Below are 26,161 nucleotides of genomic sequence, written 5' to 3' on the forward strand. Positions count from 1 at the left end.
CCGTCTCAGAGCCCTTAGAGGACAAATCTGTCCCTGCTCTGCTGTGAGTGTTGAAGAGATGATGATGTAGAAGACCCAGGGCTTGGCACTGAGAATGCCTGAAACATTTTCTTTCACCCATAAGAAAAAAAGAAAGCCATAGGCTGAGGAGACAGCTTGATGGGTAAAACACTATGCAAGCAGGAAGACTGGAGTTTGGATTCCCCATCACCTACATAAAAGCTGGATGGGCGTGTTGGTCTGTCTGTGATGGTTGGGGAGAAGAGAGGAGAAGCCCAAAGCAAGCTGGTTAGATAACTAACTGAATCAGCAAGAGACCCTGCCCCAGTAAATAAAACAGAGTGATGATTCCAAGACAGCTGGTATCACCCTCTAGCTTCTTTCCATGTCCTACATACAAACATGTATGTGCACGCGCATGTGCGCGTGTACACACACACACACACACACACACACGAGAGAGAGAGAGACACATGCAGAGAGAGAGAGAGAGAGAGAGAGAGAGAGAGAGAGGAGAGAAAGCTTAGAAAGTAACTCATTGTGCTCCGGGTCCTGGATTTGATCACAGACCCAGACATAACAGGAAAGGACGCAGTCACCAAGATATGGCCTAGCAACTGCCTGAGATTGTTGAGTTCTGACACTGACTACTGGGAATCACATTCAGATGGGATTGATCGCTCACCCAGAAAAACCTGTTCCGTCTGGGCATACAAAGAAAGAGAGTCTAGAATCAGTAGCCTTGGGCTGGAAGCTTAGTGGGGACTCAGAATCTCCCTCCCCTGAACTTTGGTATCTCAGCTACAAAATGGTAACGATAACAATCACAAGAGCTCACACTTGTGCACACTTACACTTGCCAAACAACTCTACTAAAGTGAATACTTGCCCTGGTAGTTTTGTTTTTTTTTTTTTTTTTGTCAACTTGACACAAGTTTGAGTCATCTAAGAACAACCACAACTGGGAAACTGCCTCCATCAGGGTGCCTGTAGGCAAGTCTGTGGGGGCATCTTCTTGATTTATGATTGGCATGGGAGCGCCAAGCTAACTGCAGGCAGGACCACCCCTCGGCAGCTGGACTAAGAAAGCAGTCCAAGGGGCCATGAGAAAGGGGCCAATCATCAGGGTTCCTCCCAGGGGTCCTTGCTTCAGTTTGTGCCCTGAGCTCCTTTGATGACAGACTGATGTGGAAATGTGAGTTGAAATTAACCCTTTCCTCTCTATGGTGCCTTTGAATGTGATGTTTTATCACAGGACTAAAAACAAATCCTAAGATACTACTGTTTTACTTTCACTTTATAAACAGACACAGGGAGGAGGCATGGAAATGTGCAGTAATGTCTTCCAAAGTCCCAACAACTCTGTGACTCCTGAGATGGCTATGGAGGTTAAGTTATGAAAGAGAGACACACACACAAGGAAACTGTGCTTTGGCTCCACATTTTAAGGAATCTGTTTATGTGTCTGTGTGTCAATAATATTCATGCACACACAGATGCCCATGCAGGCTATAAGCCTTGCCTCTCCTTAAAGTGGGGTTATAGGTGGTGGTCAGTCACCTCAAGTGGGTGCTGAGAAACAAAATGCTACCCTCTGAAACAGCAGCCAGTTCTCTTAACCACTGTCCTGTCTCCCCAGCTCGCCTACATTTATTTTCTGCACACAGAATCTCTCCATGTTGTCCAGGTTGACTCTTCCATCTCAGCATTCCGAGTAAAGGAGACTACAAGCCTGTGGCCGCCATGCACCTGTAGCACCACAGAGACATTGCTGATGACAGAGAATAATCATAAATCGTAGCTCACAGGCACACCTTCCCCCCCCCCCCACCTCTCCAGCTCTGTCTCCTCACCTCTCTCCTCTACCCTGCCCTATCCACCCAATGCTCAGCTCTCCATTCTGGGGACCACTGCAGGCATCTAGGGCAGGATCGCCGGTCTCTCCCCAGCCCCCTTCATTCCCTCCTCCCTTTCACTCCACTGCTTCCCCAGACAGGAAAGAGATGCAGTCGCACTGGGTAACTGCTTCTAATCACAGGTGACAGCAGGAATGTAAACAACGGGAGAAACATCTAAATGCAATAGATGTGGCAAGGAAACAGCTTTCTGGGGTGACTCGGGCTCCTTCCCTGGAGGACCCCCATACTCTTTCCTGTCACCCCTCTTCAGGAGCACTGCTCATTAACATCCTGCTAATAGGAACCCAGAAACATGGCACTTCCAGGGCACAGGAACATAGACCATTAAGCCACAACATCCTCTGACTTTTACCTCAGATATTCTAGACTTTTTCTCCCATTTTCCTATTCAAATCAACGATTTTAACACATTCTGCTGGCAGGTGTTGTTGGTGAGAGTCCTTTCTGACATTCTGTTCAACACTAGGGATCCACTTCTAAGCAAAGCTCAGACATTGTGCAAATCATCTCAAAGGTTTGTGGACCCCAGGTTGAAAGAGATCCATTTTCTATAAGATAAGATTGGCCAGGAGGAAAAAGTACAGACATATTCCTTAAGTACTATGTGGCTCCACGGGACATTTTCAAATCTGCAATTGCTGTAACCAGAGAACAGAATCAAGACAAGGTTTTCCTGCCGCCTCTAACTCATCCTGTAGGCTGACAGTCTGATTTCTAAGCGAACTCCTTTTATGCAAATTGACAGTCCGATTGAGTAGTTACTATGAATAATTTACACTAGGATCACTGAGTGCTGAGGTTGGCAAGGGGCTAAGAGAGCCAGGATGAGAAAGGTAGGTTGAATGAATGTGCTGGGCATGGTTGCTCAACTCAGCCAGAGTTCCCTAGCCAAGATGGTTTGCCCTGTCTGATACCTGGATTGGCTGTGCTATCATAGCACTCTAGTATTAATATTTAGGCCCTCAACAGATGGCTACGTCCTCTTGCTGAATTCTGCAATCTTCCTTGTATCGGATGTCAATGGGATGGGAGGTGAGAAGTGCTGGACTCCAGCAAAGAATGGAGGGGCGGCTTTCTTATGCTGGGCCATCTTACCTCTGTGCCTGTTGGTAGTTTTGTCAAACATCAGCATCGCATCCTCCACCTGAAACAGAGAAAAGAAGCTGCTTCAGGACTTCTCGTGAAACACAGAGACTATTAGGAACAGATTGTGTGGGGTGGGGGAGGTGGTCCCCATTGTCAACACAGATTGTGTGGTGGTGTGGGAGGGTTGATTAAATAGAGAATACCTGTAAAAAGGAAAAACCAAAACCAAAACCCTCTACTTGGCATAACCTAGTTAATATATAATGTAGTTTCCTTTAGAGAGAGTGGGGAGGGGCATCTATAGGCACCTGTATTCACAAACAAATACACTGCCCCCAATATAATTTTTAAAATCCATACTTCTTTTTAGAATTGTTTATATTGTATCATTTGTGGAACTTTTTGTTGTTGTTGTTCTTTTCTGTTGTACAAATGACATTACAATATAGCAAATATTCCATCCAGGTCACTACGTTGGGACAGCTGGACAGTATTCCATGGACCAAAGGCCCTAGCCTACTTCCCTTCTGATGTGTATTTAGCTTATTCAGTTATAAACAACAGACATAGCATTCTCATCCTGACTGGTCAGACTGGGCTCTCTAACGCTCAGTGACTGAAGTCCTAATTCCTAGCACTGTAGAGGTGACTGGGTCTCTTAAAATTTTTATTTATGTGTAAAGCACCTGTGTCTGTGTATGTGCACAACATGTGTGTGGGTGCCTGTGGAAACCAAGAGAGGGTGCTGGATCCTCAGGAACTGGATTTACAGGTACCACAGGCTAGCAAGGCCTCAAGAGAAACAAACCCTGCCTCTCAATTGTGGACTTCTGGCTTTCAGAATAAACAGACACAAGAAAAATGTGTTTGGCTAATGGAACTCTCCAGCTTGTGGCGCTGTGCTATGGCAGCCTTAGCACACTGATGCACAGATGCTAGGGTTCTTCCAAGGCATTCCAGAAAAGTGTCCTGGGTAGCTGTCTTTCTTCTCTCATGTCCAAGAGTTGTTTGGGCATCTCTAGCAGTAGGATTCACAGAGATCTTAAGAAACAACTGACAAACTAGACAGGGCTTCAGAACCCACTCCTCTTATTTTTAGATCTAATCCTTTAGGCCGTAAGACACATCTTTATCCCCGAGAAAACTTGTTTCACCGGGGTGAAGTGGCTGCTCTCTCCATAAAGTTTGCACTTAACATTGGAGGCAGAAATGTAACCCAAGCCACAGGGCTACACAAACTGTTAGCCAGAAGACTGTGCTTGGATAAGTCTCTCTCTCTCCTCTCTCTCTCTCTCTCTCTCTCTCTCTCTCTCTCTCTCTCTGTGTGTGTGTGTGTGTGTGTGTGTGTGTGTATGTGACTGCAAAGATCTCAACACTTGCTGATGCTCAAAAGCTCACAAGCAAGCTGGTGTGTGTGTGTGGGGGGGGGGGTCAGCTAAGCTACTCAAAGAGGAATCACAGGCTATTCATCTCTCACTCCTCCTGGGTGAAACAATGAAATGAGGCTTAAAATGGAGCCTCTGGACAAACCGAACATATTTTTCTAGACCCTATCACATAGAAAAGTGGGAAGGGCAAAGTCTAGGCAAGAATGGGAGAGGTAGGCAAGCCAGTCTGGAAGAGCTCTGCCTCACTTAAAATTCCCTTCAGGAGGCAGGGCCCCCTTTGTTGCTAAGCAACCCAGGCTGAACAAACAGGCTCCTGGGGCCTTCCCCTTCTGGTGCCCCTGCTCCTGCAGTCATTTGCTGTGGGGAGGGTAGCCTTGCCTGGTGACTCCTCCCACAGGGAGCTGCCTCCCTTTCTCCCAGGCACCAGCTGGCAGGAGAGGTAATGCTAGTTTGAGATCACGAGCTCACTTGAACAGAGCCTCCTTCCCTGGGCTGTTCCTGGACCTCATGCCTGGCAGGCATCATGAGTCCCCCAGACACCTGCTGAGGCCATACGCCTCCCATGCACCACCCAAGCAAACCGCCATAAGATCAACCGGTGTGTTTGTACACAGACAAGTCACACTCCAGCATATGGCATCTCAGACTCAGACCTTGGGATGCCAGAAGAATTCAGATGCCGGGGTGTGGGTGTGGGTTGGGGGTAAGGCCTGCAGAGAGTGCAGGTAAACTCCGCATCTGCTCCTTTGCACCCATCTCCGCATTTTCTGAGATGTTTGCCAAATCCTGATTTTGAACTGAAAATGCCTAACAGTGAGAAAAACAGCCTCCCTCCTGGGTTGGCCATGTTTTGGTACTGAAATTCATATCCCCATACAAAATAAATATTTTGAATTAAAAAAAAATTTTTTTGAAAACTGTCTTTCAGCAGTGTGTAATTGGCTCCCTGCTTCTCCTTGCTAAGTTTGCCTGCTTTCTTCTGTAGCCTCCACATCCCCTCCAGCCTGGTGAATGTGGAGGAGGATCTATGGATCTCTGTGTGGGTTTTTTGGGGGGAGGGGAAGGCAAGCATTATTGTAGAGAATAGGGCTCTTCCCCCTGCAGTCCAGCTGTACAATGGGACTTTCGGAGACCTCCTGAATAGATAAAGTGTCAGGGTGCAAGAAAAATTCTATTAACACTTTACAAAATACAACATCTAAGAAGTAGCTGAAGAGAAAAGGGGGCAATCAATATGGATAAATCCCAGTGCTGGGGGCTGTGGGGGGACACTTTTCAGTGGTTGCAAAACACTTATTAATTCAGAGAAGCCATCAGTGCAATGGAAATCTGGCAGGACAGCAAGAGCTGAAACTAGGAGACTTTGAATACACAAAGACTGAATAGAATGAAAACCGAGGCTCACATACGGGCCTGTTTCTCACGGTTCTAGGAGAATCAAACAGAAGCAGCTTGTGCAAGTCTGTCAAGGAGAAATGAGGGGCACAGTTGAGAGGGTGCCAGAGCCAGCTAAACTGGTAGCAATCTCCGCCTCTCGGTCCGGCAGGGGCCCCTGTACGTAGGGGCCCACTTGAAACTGGCACAAGAGTTGGCGGTGCAGTTGGAGGCTGAGAAGGGATGGGTGTAGAGTTGGGGGCTAGAAGCTGCTGTTTTCTTTGGTCTCAGGAAGAAGAGACATCATTAACTCTGTGAAAATACTCCTTGAGGGACATGGCCCTGGACCTTACAATCAATATTTTGTGTGGGTGATGTCTTTGCATGTTATCTCACAGATTTTCCTGTACTGGAGAAGGCACCTGCAGGTCTAACTAGTGTTGTGAATCCCTTGAGAGAGGGGAGAAGACTAGGTATCTCAGCCGTAAGTGGCTTTATCCCATGCTCTGGTGTGAGCCTGGTCTGTTTGGGAGAAAAGCTTATTCCAACCATGAGAAGTCTTTAGTAATGGCCCAAGGGCAGGCTCACATGGAACCCTGTCTTCTTGAATGGCCCATTTTTAGGAATGGGAAAGCAAGGTCATGGAGATTTCAGGTTCAAGAGTTGAGAAGGGGCACCCTCTGATGAGTCTGGAAGGTGTAGCATGTGTGTTTCTGGCTATGGAAGGTTCCAGTAAATCTCCCTCAGCAAGGTATGGGTATCAATGAAGGACAGCAGCATTGGTGGTCTCTTGGATCATTATACATATCAAATTTGCCCAAAGGTGGTTGTCCCACAGACCCCTCAGGGCACCCCAGGATTTGTGTACCTACTGAGGTCTCAGATCCCACAGGTACTCTCCTACTGGCCTGTGGCCTCTCTCCCTGCCCTACTGTAAATAGTGAGAGCGTAGAACAAAGAAGTTAAAGACAGTTGCCACAGGTTGTTTTCTCCTCTAAAGTATATGCACATTCAACATGTGATGAAAATCCCCTAGAGAACCTGCTGAACTGCCAGCAGTCCCTCTATTTGCGCCTCTTCTCTAGGTCATCTAACATCTTAAAAAGTTTATAGGGGAAACCAGTAGTGGAAAAGATGACAAGAATGATTTCTCAATGTCAATCAACCTGTCCTTAAAGCAATACAGAATGAATCTAGTATCAGCCTGTATGATGCAAACTTTCCTTGTAAACAGATAAAAACTTGCTAACATTCCACATCGGGTGGTCAACCCAATATTATCCTAAAAATCTAGCTAGTGGCAACTTCATTTATTTCTACACACCCTGCATCTATCAGGCACTTCCCGACTTGCAAAGGATCAGCCTACATACAAACACGAGGCGGGTCCCACAGCTCTGTTGGACAGGACACATGAATGACCTGACACCCAGTAATTTTGTAGTTCATCTCCCCAAAGAGAAGCCTATTTCTCCATCCCTTTGAATAGGACCTGGCCAATAAAATGAGCTGGTGAGATGGGTATATCTGCTAGGGGTCTGGCCTGGAGCAACTCAGCATGTTTCCACTTGTTCTCTCTTGGACCTTGGCCATTGCCAAGAAGGGGCATTCCTGGGCTGGCCCTGCCAAAGGATGAGGCATACAGGGTGCAGGACAACTTTCTCCATTTTCTACAGCTAAGACCAGTAAGATCAGTAAACTTCTCCTAGTGCACCCTAAACAGCAGCTACTGTGTGTCACTGAGGTTCGTCACACAGCATGCCTGTGGCACTAGATAAGGCCCCGTTCTAATAAATAACTGAAAACGAACACCTCACATTAGGAAGATGGGCTATTAAATTACACCAAAGAGCAAACAAAGGCAGGAGAAAAGGCAGAAGGGAAACACTGGAGTGAGGGTCAAGTATTAAACCACCAGGGTCCACATCATAATGGAGCCTTTCAGATGGACATGGGGATTAGGGTGTGTGAGGAACTTTGCTGCTAAGTTTTATCCCAGTGGGAAGGGTGAAGTCCTAGGTCCTAGAAAGTCCAAGAGAAGATGGCAACATGTCCCCACCAAATGAGCACCACAGACACTCAGCAATAATTACTCAAAACTCTTTAACCCTGATTTTTTCTTTCTTTTTTCCTTTTTTTTTTTTTTTTTTTTTTTTTTTTTTTTTGAGATAGGGTTTCTCTGTGTAGCTTGAGCCTGTCCTGGAGTTCACTCTGTAGACCAGGCTGGCCTCAAACTCACAGAGATCCACCTGTCTCTTGCCTCCTGAGTGCTGGGATTAAAGGTGTGCACCACCACTGCCCAGCTAACCCTGATCTCTTTAATGAATAAGTGAACCCTCTTTCAAATGCCTCAAAGATTTCATATGAGCCAGACAGTTTTGCTGGGTGATTCTGAAGTGGTCAGATGGGGTTGACTGTACCCAAAGTTTAGACTTTACTTGTCCCAGTTCATGGTGGCCGAACAGGCAACCTTTAAAGTCACAATACAGAGTTGCCCATGCAAGGGGAAGTCACATATTTTCTTTGTCTGGTTAGCTGACCTCAGTCCTCTGGACTGCTTGCTCGGCCTGGAACTGCTTCCCCCAGGTGGGGTGGAGAGCAGGTGAGAAAAGGAGACCTGATTTGAGGACACAAAACTTGTTCCCAGGAGAGGGCTAAAGATAAAAGAGTTGCTGGTACTGACTCAGCAGGAGCCAGAGCAGATGATCAAGACCTGCAGAGCTGCACAGAGTCCAGGGAGGGCCCAGGTTCTCATCCCAGATTCACAGTGTCTCAGGGACACTCCCTGTCCCTTGGTAGCAGCTGGCAACAGAGGGAATTGTGTGAGATGGCCTCTAAGATCCAAGGGTAAGTGTTCCACAGAGGATGCAGAGGGCAAGCTGTAGAGGATGCTGGGATAGACTGCAACATCTGGGAGCATCAAATTCCCCACTGAAAACCCTTTCCCTTTGAAAACTTCTGTGAGGCTGTTCCAGAGCTTTGCTGTGGTCAACACACCCCCCTACTCCTCCTGGGTCACCGGCACACACCCCCACACATCATGTCTGTCAAAAACAAAGCAGGAAACCACACTTCAAATGGTCCTTAAAGCAACTGGCCAGATTCAAGGAGGGAAAAGAAAGATGAGGAGAAACCTCTGGCTCTCCCAACACCCCCAAAATAAATGTCTTAGCCTTCTCTTCCTGTTCCCACATAGATGCTTCAAAAGGGTTAGCTTCAATCAACACTGGGAAATGCAGGACTGGTGATCTGATAGTGCGAGATGAGAGCACATAGGGTTTAGAGGCCTCAGCACACTCTATAAATCAAAGGCACCAAAGCCGTTTGCTGTTAGGTAGGACGTGTGCCAGAACCTGTGCTGTGTCAAGTGTGGGTCACTTCTGCTCCAACCGCTGTGTCTAGATTAAAGTGGCTCCTGCCATAAACCTAAGGCAACCATGTCGTATTCTCATGCTGAACTTCTCAAAGTATACAAAGGGGGTGGTGGTGTCTGTGTTGACCACTGACAGAGAGAGCAGGCCCAAGAGGGAGTAGCCTGGAAAATCCCACTAAATCCATGCTGCAATTTGTATCAATGGTTTCAGCCTTGACTGCTGTTCCCAGTAGTACCCAAAGGGCTGTTGAAACACTTGTTGCCTAAGCCACCTCTGGCCTGTTAAGGTTGCCTAGGCTACACCTTCACTCTATAGGGGGCCTTGCAGGAAGGCCTCTTAGGCTTCCCTAGTGATCTGAGTTCTTAAAGGCAAAGAATCGCTGTTCCAAATGGTGAAATGTAGTGGGAGGGGCCTTCCTCACAGTAGGTGACTTAAAAGTAAGCTAGCTGGCATTAGTGGGCCTTAAGCTGCCCAGAGGTGGGATGCTGGACACAGGGATATGCAAGCGCCCTGCTTCTTGTTCTGGTCTTAGTCTAAGGAAATCAAACTCTGAAGTACCAACAACTGAACCTAGAACTCTACTTCTGAGACAGTGTCTCACATGTAGCCTAGGCTGGTTTTGAAGGCTTATGTAGGCCAGGATGACCATGAGTTCTTGATTGTTCTACTTTCTGAGTGCTGGTATTAGAGGCCTGAGTGCTGGTATTAGAGGCCTCTGACACCATTCCTAGTTGGTTAGGATGGAACCTCCTGCATGCTAGACAAGCACTCTCAAAGACTGCTAAATCCCCAGCCCCAAACCCTGAACTTTCAAGACAACCTAATGAAACCAAATCTTCCTCCACCCCTCATATTTCCATAGTTATCATAGCCTTGGTTCTCACATCAGCACATGAGAAAGAGATTATCATCAATTCTCTGTGCCCCAGTTTCCCCAGTGCTCATCCCAGAGCTGGCAAGAGCTCAAGAGTCTGATGCTGGTCTCAGGGGTTCAAGCCTCTGTCCTCTCTCTGCCCCATGTAGGTTCCTGACTCCCCAGCTGCAGTCAAGAACCCCCTGCCACTTGTCAGTGCATTCACCCTGGAAGGTTCCAGCAACAGAGGTGCCCTCAGGTGACTAGACTCCTGTTCTAGTCACTGTTGCCAGACTCCCATTTAATTCCAGAAGTCCAATGCTCTAGCTTACACTGGTCCCCAAGAACTTGTTTGTTTTGATTCACACTCATATCTCCACTGAATAGCAAGAAAAGAGACTTCTTGGTTTTAATCATATCTTTAGCATTCAGTTCACAAGTACTAAGTGTGTTTCCTAAATGCTTTGCTCAAGGCTCTTAAGTCTTTTGGCTAGAATGGCCTACCCTCACAACTGAGACTGTTCTATCAGTCCTATTTTTCTTTTGTGTTTTAACCTCTGTGGAATCACCCCACTCTCCTTTTTTTACTTATGTAAAAACTAAACCTCGAGGTTCATCAGACTGGAGTTACAAATGCAACAAAAGGACACCTGTCCCGGGTCCTGAAGGGTATGAGGTTTCCTAGACAACCCTTCTCTGGCTTGTTTCCTATAGGCAAGGAAGGACTCCTGCTCAACTGGTCTGAATGCAGATTCTATTTATGAAATGCACTCCCCCCCCCCAAAAAAAACAGAAGAGTAGAGAAGGCTGCAATAGTGACCATTTACTACAGCTTACAGGGAAATTCACAAAGCTTATTTAGTTCTTGAAGTAGCTCTGCGGTTGATACTTTCATACCCATTTATAGGGTGAAGAAACTAGAGTTGCTGAGACTAAGTGACTTGCCTGGCATAGCACACATAATAGAGAGTGGAGTCGGGATTTGAAACTGGGCTCGCTCACCCCTTAGCCTCTTAGCTCTTGTTTCCTTTCACTGTTCCATTTTCTTAAGTCCCTAGAGCTTAGGGTGGTGCTACTCTCTTCTGGATGAACTAACAAATACTTCCTTAAAAGCTCCACAAACAGTCAGAGGTGATTAGGTAACCTTAAAAGGGTGGGTGGGAAGTAGGGGACAACTGAGGAGTTGAAAAAGGAGGACATAAGGGTTCCTTTCTTTGAGACAGGCAAGATTCTAAAAGCTGATCACTGGGTTCCTCCAGGGTCCCAGTGCAAGAGCTGGAACTGGACAGAAGTCAATCCAGGGGCTCAGCCTGTGAGAGTCTGCAGGGTACAGACAGTCCTACAAATACGTGCCATGTCTCAAACCTTAGGGCTAGCAGGAAGGTTTTCACAGTGGCCACCGAGTCCCTGAATACATGCATCCTAAGTGAAGCTGGCCCAGTTCATTGCCCTTCTTGTTGTATCATGAACATGAACACACATACATACCCACTGAAAAGTGGGTCATGCCAAAGAACAGCCCCTAACAGGATCAGCGTGGCCCCGGGGTAACAGTCACAGGAGGATCCATTTTGAGTGAGCAAGGACTGCAGGAGTCTGCCCACTGAGACTCTGGTTGGAGTTAGGGCTCCCTGTCAGCTGTGCAGACAAAGACCTCATCTCCAGCACCATCCAAACACCCAGGGAGGGGGCAGGAGGTGTTCTCGAGGGAGATCTGAGTCAGGGCATGGAGAAGAGGTGAAGGAAGGGAGGTGGTAAGAGGGAGGTTAGGCCTGAGCTGCTGGAGGAGAAGCAGTTGGATCCTGAAGGCTGACAGCTGTCACATGGAAATGGCATCTGGCCTAACGGCCTCTCGTGTGACGTTCCTTCGAGTGGCGGCTGCTGTGCTCTGGTAATCCAGTACCCGTTTTCAGGGCTGGTTGCTGAGTGTGTGCGTGCATGCATGCATGCAAGTGGGCTCTGGGGGAGGGGAGTGGCAGGCAGGCTATGAATGTTCCTTTCTCCCTGTCGCCAACCTCTCCCATCAGGCCTCACCTACCGTGAAAAAGGCCCAAACCTGCCAGCTCCAGAGGAGAGAGGCCCGTCATTAGGGGAGCGTTGATGTGCTGTAACAGTCTCTTGCATTCCCATTAAACAAATACTAAACTGCTAATTGCCAAAATGGATCCGCACGACTCTGACCGAACAGGGTAAGGGTTTATAATTACCAAGTGTGAAAACGCACAGCCTGTAAATAAGAACCTCATCTGTCCTAATACGGGCTGATATTGATGGGCATGAAATAAACATCAGGACCAAATGGAAAAATCATCCACATCTCCTGTGGCCAATGCAATCTCGGACGGTGACAAGCGTGGCTGCAGCCATCCGCTCAGGGAAGGAGGGGGGAGGGAGGCATTTTGCAGGCTTGAGAAGTCCAGGTTCCAATCTCTGGTTCCAATCCCTGGGGCCATGTGCCACTTCTTTCTGCCTGCAGAACAGGGAGGGAAGCTACAGGGAGGGCTTGATGGCAGGACGAGGGCCTGTGCACATCAGCAAGAGGCTTCTGTGTGCCTAAGCCTTGCTCTACTCTGCTCTTTTACAGACAGGAGAGGGCAGATGAGGAAAACAGGGAGGTGAACTCTTGGCCAAGGTGGCCAGAATATATTCATCAAACCCTTTTTTACTGAGTCTTCTGTCTGCTCGACAGTTAGCTGCAGAGCATAAATGAAAGGAATATGGAATCTGAAGGACCCGGAGGCTTTCTGATACCTCAAGTCACTGGACCTCTCTGGGCCTTCCTCCCTGTGGGCCAGATGGGAGGCATAGGCATGGCCCCATAGGATTCCAAAGCTATCCCCTTGCCTTGAGCAAAGGGAAGAATTACCACTGGCTCTGAATGGGCCCCCGACACTCTACCAGCTTGCCATTCTGGGAGGCAAGAGGAACTGAAGGCTTTGGAGTCCTGTCAGAGGTGACCCAGGGGCCACAGCTCCACTCCCAGAGCGGTAACTCTCTTTTCCTAGGAACATCAGCATCCTTCTCAGCTCTACAGAGGTGGAGCACCTCTCTCCTCCCCATGAGCTGCTAGATCTGGACTCAGCAGTGGGAGAACTTAGATGTCCTAAACAGCAGCTTCCTCAGTTCCAGAGCCCAGTGTTGACCAGAGGCAGAAACCTGTGAACTGGAGGGTGCCAGGTACCTGAGTGAGTGCCCCAAGCGTTGCTCATCCCCAGATCCTCCCTGATAACAGCTTCCTGTCCTTTGAGCCACCCAACAGCCCATCTCCCTGGCTGCAAAGTCACCCCAGAGTCCTGGGCCAAAGACCCCATGGCTTACTGAGTTCTAAAGCTGACCCCAGACCTTTTCTAAAATTAACCAAGTGAAGGGCTGAGTGACTATTTTTAAAAGACATTCTACAATGTCGCTTTAAAATCCCCCAAACATCTTTGGATGATGGCTAACCCAATGCTTCAAGTGCAGCTCGGGCTAAGGGGCCAGCTTCCTGGAAAAGTGACTTCCCGCTCAGAGAGTATCATAACTTCCATAAGACAGGCAGGAGTACGAACACAGGAGTCCAGTCCACTCCTTACCTTCTAGGAGCAAACCAGCTCTCAGTGATTCTGTGGCTATAGGCAAGGACAGAGGTAGGAACCCAGTGTGGCCTTAAAGTCTGGGGTTCATATCCTACTCGCCCCACCCCCAGCTCGCCCTGTGCATTCTTGGGAAGGCTATGAGGGTGGCTAGTTTCCTTGAGTGAAAAGAAAGCAATGATCACTGTTTATCCTTGAGAAGTAGAAATTACTGACAGAGGATCCAGGGAAGCATTTGACCAGTGGTCTGTTACTGCCATTAAGCAGTCCAGCACCAGAGATGCTCCCAAATATCTGTAGATAAGGGATGTGTCCTGGACTAACAGACTTTGTATTGATTGCCTCACAGTCTGATCTAGTGAAGTCAGTAAGGGTGGAGGAAGTTTAACTACACAACTGTGCTGGAAGGATGCAAATACGCTGTATTTTAGAAGCACAGAGGGAATGGGAGGGAAAAGATGGCCGCACTTCCTAAGATGGAATGCTCCTCAATAGAAAAAAAAACACATGAACCACAGTACATGTATCTCTTGGAGGAAATCACGTTGATGAGAAGAAAAAAAAAAAAAAAAAGAAATAGTATCAAAGGTTGGGTGATTCTATTTCTATACCACACAGAATGACAAAATTATTGAGAATAGTTCATATCTGTGTTACTAGAGTTAGCATTGGGACAGGGCAGGTATAGAAAACACGTTTTGTGTGTCTGTGTGGTGACAGGACAGTGCTAAGTATGATGATGGCTATTAGAATAATCACATAACATGCGTCTTCCTTCTTCCCTATTACTCAGAAATCTGCTTACCTCTGCCTCCTGAGCGCTGGGATTAAAGGTGTGTACGTACCACCATACCTGGCAACAGGGTTTCTCTGTGGCTTTGGAGCCTGTCCTGGAACTCATTCTGTAGACCAGGCTGGTCTTAAACTCATAGAGATCCACCTGCCTCTGCCTCCCAAGTGCTGGGACTAAAGGTGTGCACCACCAACGCCCGGCTCAACATAAACATTTTTTAAAGAACTACATGCACACGCACACACACACACAAACACACACATGCACACACACACACACACACATACACACACACACACACACACACACACACATCCATATACCAGCTGACATGAAAACTCAGCAATACTGTGCTGCTACCACTGTTTCCTGGTTTTAACAACACACTGGATGATAGCATTATTGTGGGAAGTGGGTGAAAGGCACACAAAAGTACTTCAATATTTACGTATGTATATAACTTATATATACATAATACATACATGTATACAGTGGTATCTCATCTACCAAATACACTGAACTTGCATGGAAGATTGCTTTTTAATAATGGTCATAATAGAGGCTTTTGGTGGTAGGGAGCTGGGTTACCTGGCCTAAACCATGTATGTACCTGTGACCTTTTAGATGGTCCCTATGGGTTGAAGGTGAAATACCCAAAGTGTCCAGTAAGTTTCTTTTGAAGTGACAAAGTCAACTTAAGGACCCCACAGTCTCTCTGTGAACCTCTTAGAGAATGGAAACGTCTAGACTCCTCATTACGTCTTGTTAAGTGAGTATTGCCAGAGTAACTATTTTTTCTACTTCCAAAGCCCCATAATTCCCCAAAGGGAACAAGAAGGGAGAGAAAGGCTGGTGCCCAACATCTAACCCAGGGAAGCTGTAACAGAGCATCAACTCAGGCTGCTTCTGGACCCCCCAGGCAGCTTTGCCTTTCACTTACTTCTACATCAACACTCGGAGGAAACAGAGCGTTCTCATTCCAGGAGCTGTCAATTTGTTTTAGTGCCATGTTTTTCATCTGGTTTTAGTAAGAAGGAATTACAAAGCAGGCAAATGAAATAACGCATAGCAATCTAACATATTTCAGAGACTCAAATTGGGAGCAGAGAAGAAGGAAATTAAACGAGGATGACAGGCCACCCAGCACACCTGTGTGACACCTACTGGCTTGCCCCTGACTCCCCCTGGTAGCTCTGCAACCTGATGAAGTCCTCAGTCCTCTGCAGCCAACTATGTTATCTGCCTCACCCCAACCTTTCAAATCATGTATATATGCTGTACAACTTTTATGGTATTTTGCTTTCTGAAGCAGAAAAATCTTGTAACCATGGGTGAACTGTCAGGAGCTGTTCCTTTAAATGCCCTGTGAAAGGCTGCAGGAGCCGGAAGTCTGCCCCCATACATTTACTTCTCTTCCTCAGAAATCAACAGAGACACATGCTTCCTGTAAGCCAGGACACACTAGAAACCCTCACTGCAACAAACCAAAGGGCTCAACAGCCAGGAAACTTATAAACTTATAAACAAACAAGACAACCCGAGTCTCTTCATCAAGTAGTTGCCTCTTGGGGGTGGTGATGTCTCCTGAATACTTCTGTCAAATTCATCTAAATTTTTCATTTTAATTAAATTGCTGTTCAATTGCTTAGATGTGTATTTTTTCTCTAACAACAGAGCTGAAGACAAGCTAAGAAAACGTTAGGAGCCAAGATGCTTTGCTTATCCTCCAGAACCACGTGACACTCAAGAAACTGCCCTCGACCATCACAGGTTAGGAGGGCAGAAGGTGTGTGACAGTCCCGGGGATCAGGTTCCTCTGAGTCACTGAAGTATAGTAGGTCCCTGTCCTCCAATCACCATTAATTTAAGATCAAGTGACCAATGTGATAATGACCATGTAGTATTTGACTTATATAGAGTGCATCCATGTGCCAAGTTGGCTGGCCTGATTCCGCCGGACAGTATGAAGGGTTCTATCCTTTCCCTGGACAGAATGGTAATAGCCTCCAAGGGTTCAAGTCTGATCAGTATCCCAAGGTGCTGGTCACCAAACAAAAGTCTACTGGCTGCAGGAGTTGCTACCCATCCCTTACCTCTGGGAGGGAAGCAGCCAAGACAGGTGGAAAGCTGATCTGAGGGACTGCAAAGCCTGCTCAGAATCCCAGGCAATGTGCTGAGGGATGCAGTTCCAGAAACATGGACTATGACACAGAGTTTATGTATACACATTTGTGTGTGTATAGATGTTCACACGGGTGTGTGGGTATGTTCATGCAAAAGCCAGAGGTCAAGACTAGGATGTCGTCCATCCTCCATGACTCTCCATCTTATTTTCTGAGGCAGGGTCTCTCACTGACTCATCTTGGCTGGCCGACCAATCAACCCTAGCACTGGAGTTAGACATGTACAGCCATGCCCACCTTTACAAGGGTGCTGGGTGATCTGTACTCAGACTGCTCTTGCTTGCAGGCTAGGTATTTTATTGACGAATCATCATCCCAGTCCCCAGAGCCCTGTTTCTAAAAGCATATGATGGAAACATGTTGCTAGTCTCAGCCAGCCGAAGCAGCTTGAAGCACTTTGTGTGGCTTTTAAAGCTGTGGAGAGGGGCAGGGGATACTATTTATGAGGCACACAAAGGACTAAAGAGAATTTTCCTTAAATTATTAGGGCAGGAAGAAATAGGATGGGTGCTCAAGAATAGGGGCCACAACTCGAAACACACGCCCCCTGCCACCACCAAAAAGGTCTCAGGAGCCCCAGGTGTCAGCCTCTCCCAGGGCTACGCACAGAGCTGTGGAAAATACAACCACAGAAGGGGGTCAAAGCCCCAGAGGACTTTGACTGCAGAGGACAGGAGAGTCTCATGGGACCGAGCCAATTTAAGAATGAATTGACCGCCAACAGACCTGTGACAAACAAACCATTGTTGCCTCTCTTGCCTAAGACTGGGTGGGAAAGCAAGCTGAAGCAGAAGTTTAAAGCGAAGGACTAACTTGTTGGCGGCAGAAGGACGGAGAACATTGTGGGCAAGCATTTCTAAGGACGAAGCAGGCCTTAAGGGTGGGGATAGTGAGGAGAGCCAGGAAACCCCTGGAGAGGGGCTCCCACATGGGGACACACCGGGCTGCCACCTACACTGTTGCTGCTGCTGGGAGTCTCTCAGATTGGCATCTGTGTGGGGCTGGAGTTAAGGAAAGACCAGTGCATCCCCAGCAGGGTGCTGTGCCTCCCCGACTCCACATTTGCTCCTTTGTGGACCAAGCCGTGTGGGCAGATGAATGCCTTTCAGAACTCTCCCAGTACCTCTGTTCCGCTCAAGAGAAAAGTACTCAAGACAAATGTTCTCCAGACCACTGAGATCTCCCCCTCGCTCTCCATGTTTAGTTATTTATTAGGAAGCTTCAGCAAGGTTATTTTGAGACTTCCATGAGAAACGGTAATGCTTAGCACTTCCAATTCATCTCCCAAGCAGTTTTCAAATGTCAGCTCATTAATCCCTGGTCCCCTTGAGAAGCTGTGTTCTGCCCCATCACTCAGACTGGGAAGACAGAGGCAGTGCTGCCGAGGACCCCCGCCCAAGGGTGACTGGAATCAGGTGTGCTCTCACGGGGCCCCAGGAAACATTTTCACTGTAATGACACTGTTCGTAGGACTGGAGGACTGTGTCTAAAGGGATGGATCTCAGCAATAGCCCTGTGACCTCTTGTCACTGTGGGATTACAAGGGTCAGGAGGAAAGAGCTCCCAGGTACCACACAGAGACAGGTGAGCAGCCTGTACATGAGCAGCCAAGGAATCCACACTGGGTGTTCTCAGCAGCTGCCGGGCAGCTCTGGGCCCTGCCTCCCTCTCAGTCCGGCTACTTCATCAGCACAGCTGGTGTTGCTGCCTACACATCTGAGAACTATACCATTACTTTCTGGGACAAACCACAGGCTTGGAAGAGGTCTTCTTAACAGGGACTAGGCCCTGTTAAGATGTGGTTCCTTGGCAGAATCCATGTCTAGTATGTAGGAAGCCCCGGGTTAGAGCCCCAGCATTACATAAATAAATTACGTGTGGTGGCACACGCCTACAATTCTAGTACCAGAGAAGTGGAGTCAGGAAGCTCAGAAGTTTGAGATCTGTTTCATGTAGTCCGGGCCACTGAGGCCTTATTAAAAGAGACAAATGAAAAACCAAAACAAAACAAACAAACAAACAAACAAAAAAAAAAAAAACCACATACAGACAGAGGCATAGCGGCACATGGGTGAGACAGGAGTATCATAAGTTCGAAACCAGCCTGGGCTACAAAACAAGATTCTGTCTCAAAAATAAATGAATAAATTAAAAAAAAGAGAGAGAGATGTGTGTCCTCTTCTGTGGCTTCTTTTCCAAACACAAACAAACAAAAAACTTTCACATGCCTGTGTAGTCAGCACCAAACCTTCAAGGCCCAGTGAAACATCCAGAGCTTATGTGGCATTCAAGCAGATTATTGTCATTCACAGCTTAACAATGAGATGGAAGGTTCCTGTCACTTGAGTCATTCCGGGAGCACACACGGGGAAGGAAATCAACTTCTATCTACTTCCAGAGCCCAGTAGGGCCTGAACTCTGGGTTTGTCTGCATCCTACTAGGCAGCATGGGTGGTCACATGAATCACTGCCCAGCCCACAGGGGAGGGGATGGCTGATGAAGCACTCAGGGTGGCTGCCCCCAATTCAGCCCTGGCTAACCTGTAGCAGCTACTCTGAAAGGGCAAAGTATCCGTTGCAAGTTTCTACTATCTCATGCTAACCCTGACATTTCATCCAGTGTCAACTGGCTTGGTCCCATGTATAATGTAAAGCTAAGATCCATACAATGTTACCTCTGTCTTGGTGACTGAAGAACACACTGAGATTAGACACCAAATGCTTATTGTCCCCTTCAAGGGCATCATTGGGGAAGGCCCTTGGTTTGCTTACCAAGGTTTGGATTTGAAGGAGGAGTGTGGGGGGCTGTGTTCCCTCCTAGTTTGTTCTCAAATCATGCAAGATAACTAGTCTTATTATTTTCAAGTTCCATTACATTTAGATCCAAAGCCAGCAAACTCAATCTTGGCCACTCATCATCTGGAGCTAAGGTTGGTGATGGCTTCCAAAACTCACAGCCACTTTCAAAGGCCAAGGATTTATCACCACAAGGAGATTTAGGAGGAAAATGCCAGAGTGTGAATCTGAACCCACAGTGAGCCCTCTGAAAACACACAAAGCAATGCTAGGCTCTTTGGAATAAGTATATAAAGATTCCTGTTTGGAAGAGGACACATTGCATTCATTGGTAGGAAAAAGTCTCAATGCTTCAAGACATCGTGGGAGTTGAGAAAGTGACGGTCATATGCACCATACATACACAGAGACAGAGAAACAACAGTTTCTCAGTATAAAGGAATCTTTAACTCAAGGGTTCCTAGGTCCCCATCTCTGAAAGAGGTGGAGTGCAGTGGTGCTCATCTGTACTGCAGAGGTGAGGGGTAGAGCTAGGACACCCTGGGCTTTGCTGCCAGCTAGTTCAGGTGAATTAGTGAGCTCTAGGTTCAATGAGAGACCCCATCTCAAAAATTAAGGTGGAGATGGAAGCAGGAAGACATTTGTGGTTGATCTTTGCCTTCCATACATAGACACACAGAGACATACATAACACACACAGACACACAGAGAGGCATACATACATATTACACAGACACACAAACACAGATATACATATTAGACACATATACACACAAGCACAAATGCATATTATAGACACACATAACAAAACACAGATACACATACATATTACACACACCACACACAGACACACCCCCTTTCAAAAACAGGGTACATATCCCCAGCTGGTCAGGAACTTGTCTGTAAGCCAGGCTGGTCTAGAACTCACAGAGATTCTCCTGTCTCTGCTTCTAAATACAAGTAACCAAAGGATTTACCACCTCAGTGGACAACAGAATTAGTACCCTGAAATGTACTTGATTTGTGAATCTGGGCTGGATCTTAAACTGTCTGAAAGTCACTCCTATCCCCTTATCCAAAACATCTCTCTCTCTCCTTCTCTCTCTCTCTCTCTCCTTCTCTCTCTCTCTCTCTCTCTCTCTCTCTCTCTCTCTCTCTCTCTCTCACACACACACACACACACACACACACACTCACTCACTCTTCAAAAGATACAAAATGCATCCTCCATCTTTGCTTAACCCCAACCAAACAGACTAAGCACATCCAGATGCAGATCTCAACATCTCTGGAAAGACAACAAGGAAGACCTCCTTGGATTACACATCCTTTTCCAAAGGGCAGGCAGGCTTCTCCTCACTCCTATACAATCAGGGAAGACCTCTCAACACAAAATGGCTTCTTGGGGAAACATGAACGTGGCATCAGAGGCAAACTGAAGAGTGTACCCACAGCCTGAGGGAAAAGCTCTGTTTATCCACTCATGTGACATCTGGAACTCAAAAGAGGCCACAAGCTGTCTTTATCACATCTCTGTGCATACAAATACACAACGGAAAATTACAGGTCTGTCTCATCTACCAAATGAGCCATAATAGCCCCACAGGTTTCCCTGGGTCCTGAAGACACTCCTCTTGGAACATTTATCACAAGAGAAAGGCGCAGAACCGATGAAAGGCAAAGGCAGAGGGGTGGGCGCCTTTCCCAGGGAGCAGCTATGATCAGGGCTAATTGCCCTGCTGGGGTCCTGTCTGGCCAGACCCAGGTGAGGATGTCTCAAAAGAAAATGTGCCACCTTCTGTGGGCCCTAGAGATACGGAAGACTCGTCCACTGTCTTTTGTAAATGCCTGCTGGGTAAGTGTGCAGATAAGGCCAGTATTACATTATGATGCTTCTTCATGCATGACAGTCTATTTTTAAAGAGAATCTGCGGGAGGGTGGCTGCTGGAAGGGCGGCACGGCCAGAGGACGGCAGGTAGAAAGAAAGGCTGCGGTACTTAGAAAGGTCTCCATCACAGAATAAAACTGTGACTCCCCTGAAGGAGAAAAGTCACTGAAGTTCTCCTTCCACACCCACAGACAGCACAGCAGTTCAGAGAAGCCACTCTTTTGCCTGCACTGACACCTGTCCCATCAGCTGACCCCAATTCACATACCAGTTCTTGAATGGATATGTGATATCCCCTAAACTGGCATAGCCCTGACTCTAGATGGTTTATCTCCCATTGCAAAGCAGTGTACGTCCATGAGAGTAATAGACCATCCATTTAGGCAACTCTGGGGAAGACACTGGTAGACTAGGGGATGACAGTTTATTCACTCTTGAGAATCTGTTCAGGTAAGTCTGGGGGACTGGTTACCTCCCAGTCATTTTCTTTTCTTTTTCCTTTTTTGGGGGTGAGGGTCGGGGGAGAGGAGGTCTTTTTGAGAAAAGGTTTCTCTGTGTAGCCTGGGCAATACTGGAACTCCCTCTGTAGACCAGGTTGGCCTTGAACTCACAGAGATCAGCCTGCCTCTGCCTCCCAAGTACTGGGATCAAAGGCAACACTACTACTGCCTGGCCATCCCTTAGTCTTTTAGATGGGATCTTATTACACAGCCCTGGCTGGACTGGTGTGCAAACAGGTTTACCTGCCTCTCCTTCTGGGTGCTGCGATGGGCCCTGCCTTACAAATAACACACACACACACACACACGCGCGCGCACGCATGCACGCACGCACTCACACATATACATTCAAACATAACCAAAAAAAAAAAAAAAAAAAAACGGAACTCTGGGAGCTAACCACTTCCAGACTCTAAAGATGCGGAATCTTGCTGTATGCAGTGTTCTTGGAGTAATTGATACGTGTGTAACGTTAGCCTATCATAAAGGGGGCATGCAAATATTTACTGTTCAATGCACATATTACATGTACATAGCAGAAACCACTGGTAAGCATTAGAAAATACTAATTAATATTTTTATACTTTTTTATTTTCTACACCTTTTCTTAATCTCTCTCTCTCTCTCTGTGTGCGTGCATGCGTGTGTGTGTGTGTGTGTGTGTGTGTGTGTGTGTGTGTGTGTATGTAAAATGGCATCTTTAATTTTAAAAAGGTACTATGCAGGGGATAATATGGTAAGGGACATTTATTAAGTGATAATGTGGTAAGGGACATTTATTAATTTGCAACTCTTTGTACCTCAATTATTGAGACCTCATCCCCAGGAATGCATTGCTCCTGCACAGCTGAATGCAAAGGAATTCCCAGTCAGCCCTCTTCGGTTCCTTGGACTCACATCAGTCTCTAAGCCAGCCCTGAACTGTGATTTATATGACAGCTTGGGAAAAGCCAATTGGGGACAATCAATGAACAGACAGAGACAGGTCTGGTGAATGTGCATGAATTAAAAGCAAAACTCCATTGTAATAGGAACAAGATTCTAATCACTATACCTAATTACAAAGAGGAGTAAATCACGGGGAAAAAAATTAAGTGTCTCATCTAGAACAAACAAAGCAATTAGTCATTAACAGAAGCCCAGAGTTTGGTGAGCAGGCTGGAACCCAGACCTGAACCCAGCTGTACATCCGCTCCCAAGGCCATACCAGCAGCATGGAGGGTGGACGGCACCTGAATACGTAACTGGGCTAAGGGATGATAGGTGACAGGTCCCTGATGCGTGCACACTGTGCAGCCTCTTCAGGACCTTTTAACCTTAGCAGAGTCCCAGCATTGGGTATAGGAGCTCAAACCTTCCTGGAGGGCAAAGCAGTTACTGGCTTAATGTGATAGCCACGTCTAGTCGCCACTCCCTGGCTGCTAATGACACAGTAATAAAAGCAGCAGATTCTTATCACACTGGACATGCTATGAGGTTCAAATGTCACATTATGCCCTTGAGTGAGGCATTATTGTCACTACCTGCATTTATAAACAAGGAAACTCAGGTCCATATGGCAGAACAGTTTGGTTCTAGTCACCCTATTTACAGGGGCTAGTTAGAGACTGGGTTTCAAGTCAACAGTGAACTTCATGAAAAAAAATTGTGGAGAACTAGGTGCTATGGGTGGAAAGGCTTGGTGCACACTGGACATGCCATTCATGTCTTCCTCTGTGTTCTCTCTCTGTGTCTTCCTGGCTGGCTGAGGGAGAACACGAAAGCCACAGTCCTCTGCGTCCATGTGCAGTCCTGGCGGACAGGGCCCTCCTAGAAAGGGGTCAGGCAATCTAAAAATGTGCCATAAGTCCTTGAGCTCATATAATCTCTACTGTAGGCCCAAGATTCACAGGCCAGGGATGAATGCCCTGAAGGGCTGGGCAGCAGTATAGTTATCAAAACCGTCTCAACTGGACAGAAAGAGCAACTGAGGTCCTAAGAAACACAAGTCATGTGATGACTATGGAACACAGCAGGCCTTTTCAAAGAGCATGTGTACAGTTTCCAGAATGGAGGCCATTCTGTGTCACTCTTTCAAAGACCAACCCGAGTACACCTGCTGTGCACGGGGAGCTGTATCAGAAAGCACCCTCATTCTTCATTCATGCCTTCCAGAGGTCCACCCCAAGCATGCTGGATCTGTTCCAGACACCACCAGCCAGAGACCCTAGGAAAGACTAGTGTAACACCACTCCAGGTCCCTGGGGGCTGAGCTACCTCCTGAGAGCTGAGTGGAGCCTGTCTTGGAGCCATGCATGGTGGAGAAGAGGGTAGGATGATGTCTGGTCCACACTGATGGGAATTCCTCCCTCAACCCTAAACTGGAAAAAAAAATCCCCAAAACAAAACAAAACAAAAAACAAGGCCTCTTGGCTGAATGCTGTGTGGCTGCAAACATAAAAGACTATTATTTGCTTTGGACAAGACTGGCCCAGGCTGCTACTGATGTCTTTGGCAGAGTTGCTCCTTCCGACTAAAACCTCCAGTGGCCAATTCAGTGGTCAATGGCTCTGGTCTCCAGAGCCATGGAGAATGGACTTCACATGGGATAGGTCAGAACCCCACAGTGACCCTGGGCAAGGGATAAAACAAAGTACTTAACTCTGTAAGCCACCAGCCAGTGGCATGTTCTTAAGATGAGAATTAAATGAGATGGTGTCTATGAAACAAGTACGCACGGAAACACACCAAGTGGTAACTTCTGATGCCACTGCACTGTGACTAGTTACAGTTTTCTCTGAGAGTGTCCTCGTTCTCAGAGCTGACTGGGCAGAGGGTGGAGGCTGAAGTCTGGTCTCCACATAACCTCTGTGGACCTCGGTAGCCCCTACCTCAGACAGAAAGGCTGCCAAGTACTCAATAGCTTCTCTCCCAAGAAGCCCAACCTCTTCCTCCCCCAATTCCATCTTACCCAGCTCTTCTCACAGTACTCCTACAGTCTTTGGGAAAACAAAGGCCAACTCCTCTTACAGAGAGAGAGAGAGACAGAGAGAGAGAGAGAGAGAGAGAGAGAGAGAGAGAGAGAGAGAGAGAGAGAGAGAGAGAGAGCGCCACTTGCCTCCAAATGTTACCTGCCTTTATTCCCCTTTAGGCAACCTGTAGGGGTCTGTAGCTAAAGGTATGGGTTCAGATGACCTTCAGTAACTGAGAAACCTCTGGAGAAATTCTCTACGTCTCTGGCTTTATCTTGTCTATACAAAGGTGACAGTGCTTTTTGTTTGTTTGTTTAAGAGAGTGTTTCTCTGTGTGTACCTCTGGTTGTCCTGGAACTCACTCTGTAGATCAAGCCTTGAACTCACAGAGATCTGCCTGCCTCTGCCTCCTGAGTGCTGGGATTAAAGGTGTGTGCCACCACCACCTGGCTACAATGCTTCTTTAGTGTGGCTTACAGTGGCTACAGTAGATCATGCACCTTCCCCATCCAAAGGATGTTCTCTACAATGTGACCCTGAGGTGCCCCCAAGCAGGAGGCAAGGCGTAGGCATCCTCTGTCTTCTGGGAGAATGTGGGACACACCTGTATGTTTTTCCAGGCAAGGTTAGGAAAGGTGAAGGTATCCCTTTCTGTCTTACCTGCTGGAACATCATACTGAAGACCTACCTGTTGTATAAGGGCTCTGACTGCCCTGAGGCTGCCATGATGCAATGAACCTCCAACCACATGGGGACAGAACACTAGGAGGAGAAGTCCTAAGACTACATCTAGCTGCAGTGTGACCATAACCTCATGAGATACTCTTGGTTACAAGTTCCTCCCAGAGTTTTGCTTCCTGGAAACCACCCTTGATGATATGGCCACAGAACTGCTTCAAGTCAACTGTTTTTCAGGTAACTGGAATACTATGCTCAGAAAAACACGCTGTAAACGGCTGGGTAAATACAAAGAACTATGGATGCTAATAATAAACTTAAGGATTGAATGCCTGCTAGAGTATTTTTGACTCACAAAAAAAGTACAATAATCAAATAAATGTTATCAATATGCAAAGTGTACCCCCATCCCACACAGGGTCTCACTGTACAGCTGTAGCTATCCTGTAACTCACCATGTAGACCAGGCCTCTGCTGTGATTAAAGGCAAGTCTTCCCCATGCCCTATACAAAATCACATCTTAATCCACTGGGGCTAAACTCCAAACCTCACATATGCTAAGCAAATGCTTTATCACCAAACAGCAACTCCAGGGCTGGAGAGACAGCTCAGTGGTTAAAAGGCCAGCTGCTCTTGCAGAGAACCCAGTTCCCACACTGGGCAGCTCACAACTCTCTGTAACTTCATCCCCAGGAGATCTAACGCTCTCTTCTTGCCTTTGCAGGCACTGTCTGTACTCACACACATATTCAAACCCGCACAGAGACATAACAAACACAACTAATAGATCTTAGAAACCAAAAT

General features: G+C 47.1%; 1 protein-coding gene across 18 annotated transcripts in view; it reads right to left on the bottom strand.

Annotated features, from left to right (window-relative positions):
- The window catches only part of Msi2 (musashi RNA binding protein 2), a 353,285-nt gene that overhangs the window by 123,610 nt on the left and 203,514 nt on the right, over positions 1 to 26,161 (bottom strand). For all 18 annotated transcript variants that reach the window (XR_007835060.1, XR_007835112.1, XM_051194255.1 and 15 more), the window contains one exon: positions 3,015 to 3,063. Coding sequence is in view for 16 of the 18 variants with exons in the window: in XM_051194255.1 (XP_051050212.1) it covers positions 3,015 to 3,063 (49 nt within the window). In the remaining 2 variants the exon portion in view is untranslated. The remainder of the gene's footprint in view (positions 1 to 3,014; positions 3,064 to 26,161) is intronic.

The sequence above is a fragment of the Phodopus roborovskii genome, unplaced genomic scaffold (assembly GCF_943737965.1).
Source record: "Phodopus roborovskii unplaced genomic scaffold, PHOROB, whole genome shotgun sequence".
In the NCBI taxonomy this organism is placed as follows: Eukaryota; Metazoa; Chordata; class Mammalia; order Rodentia; family Cricetidae; genus Phodopus; species Phodopus roborovskii.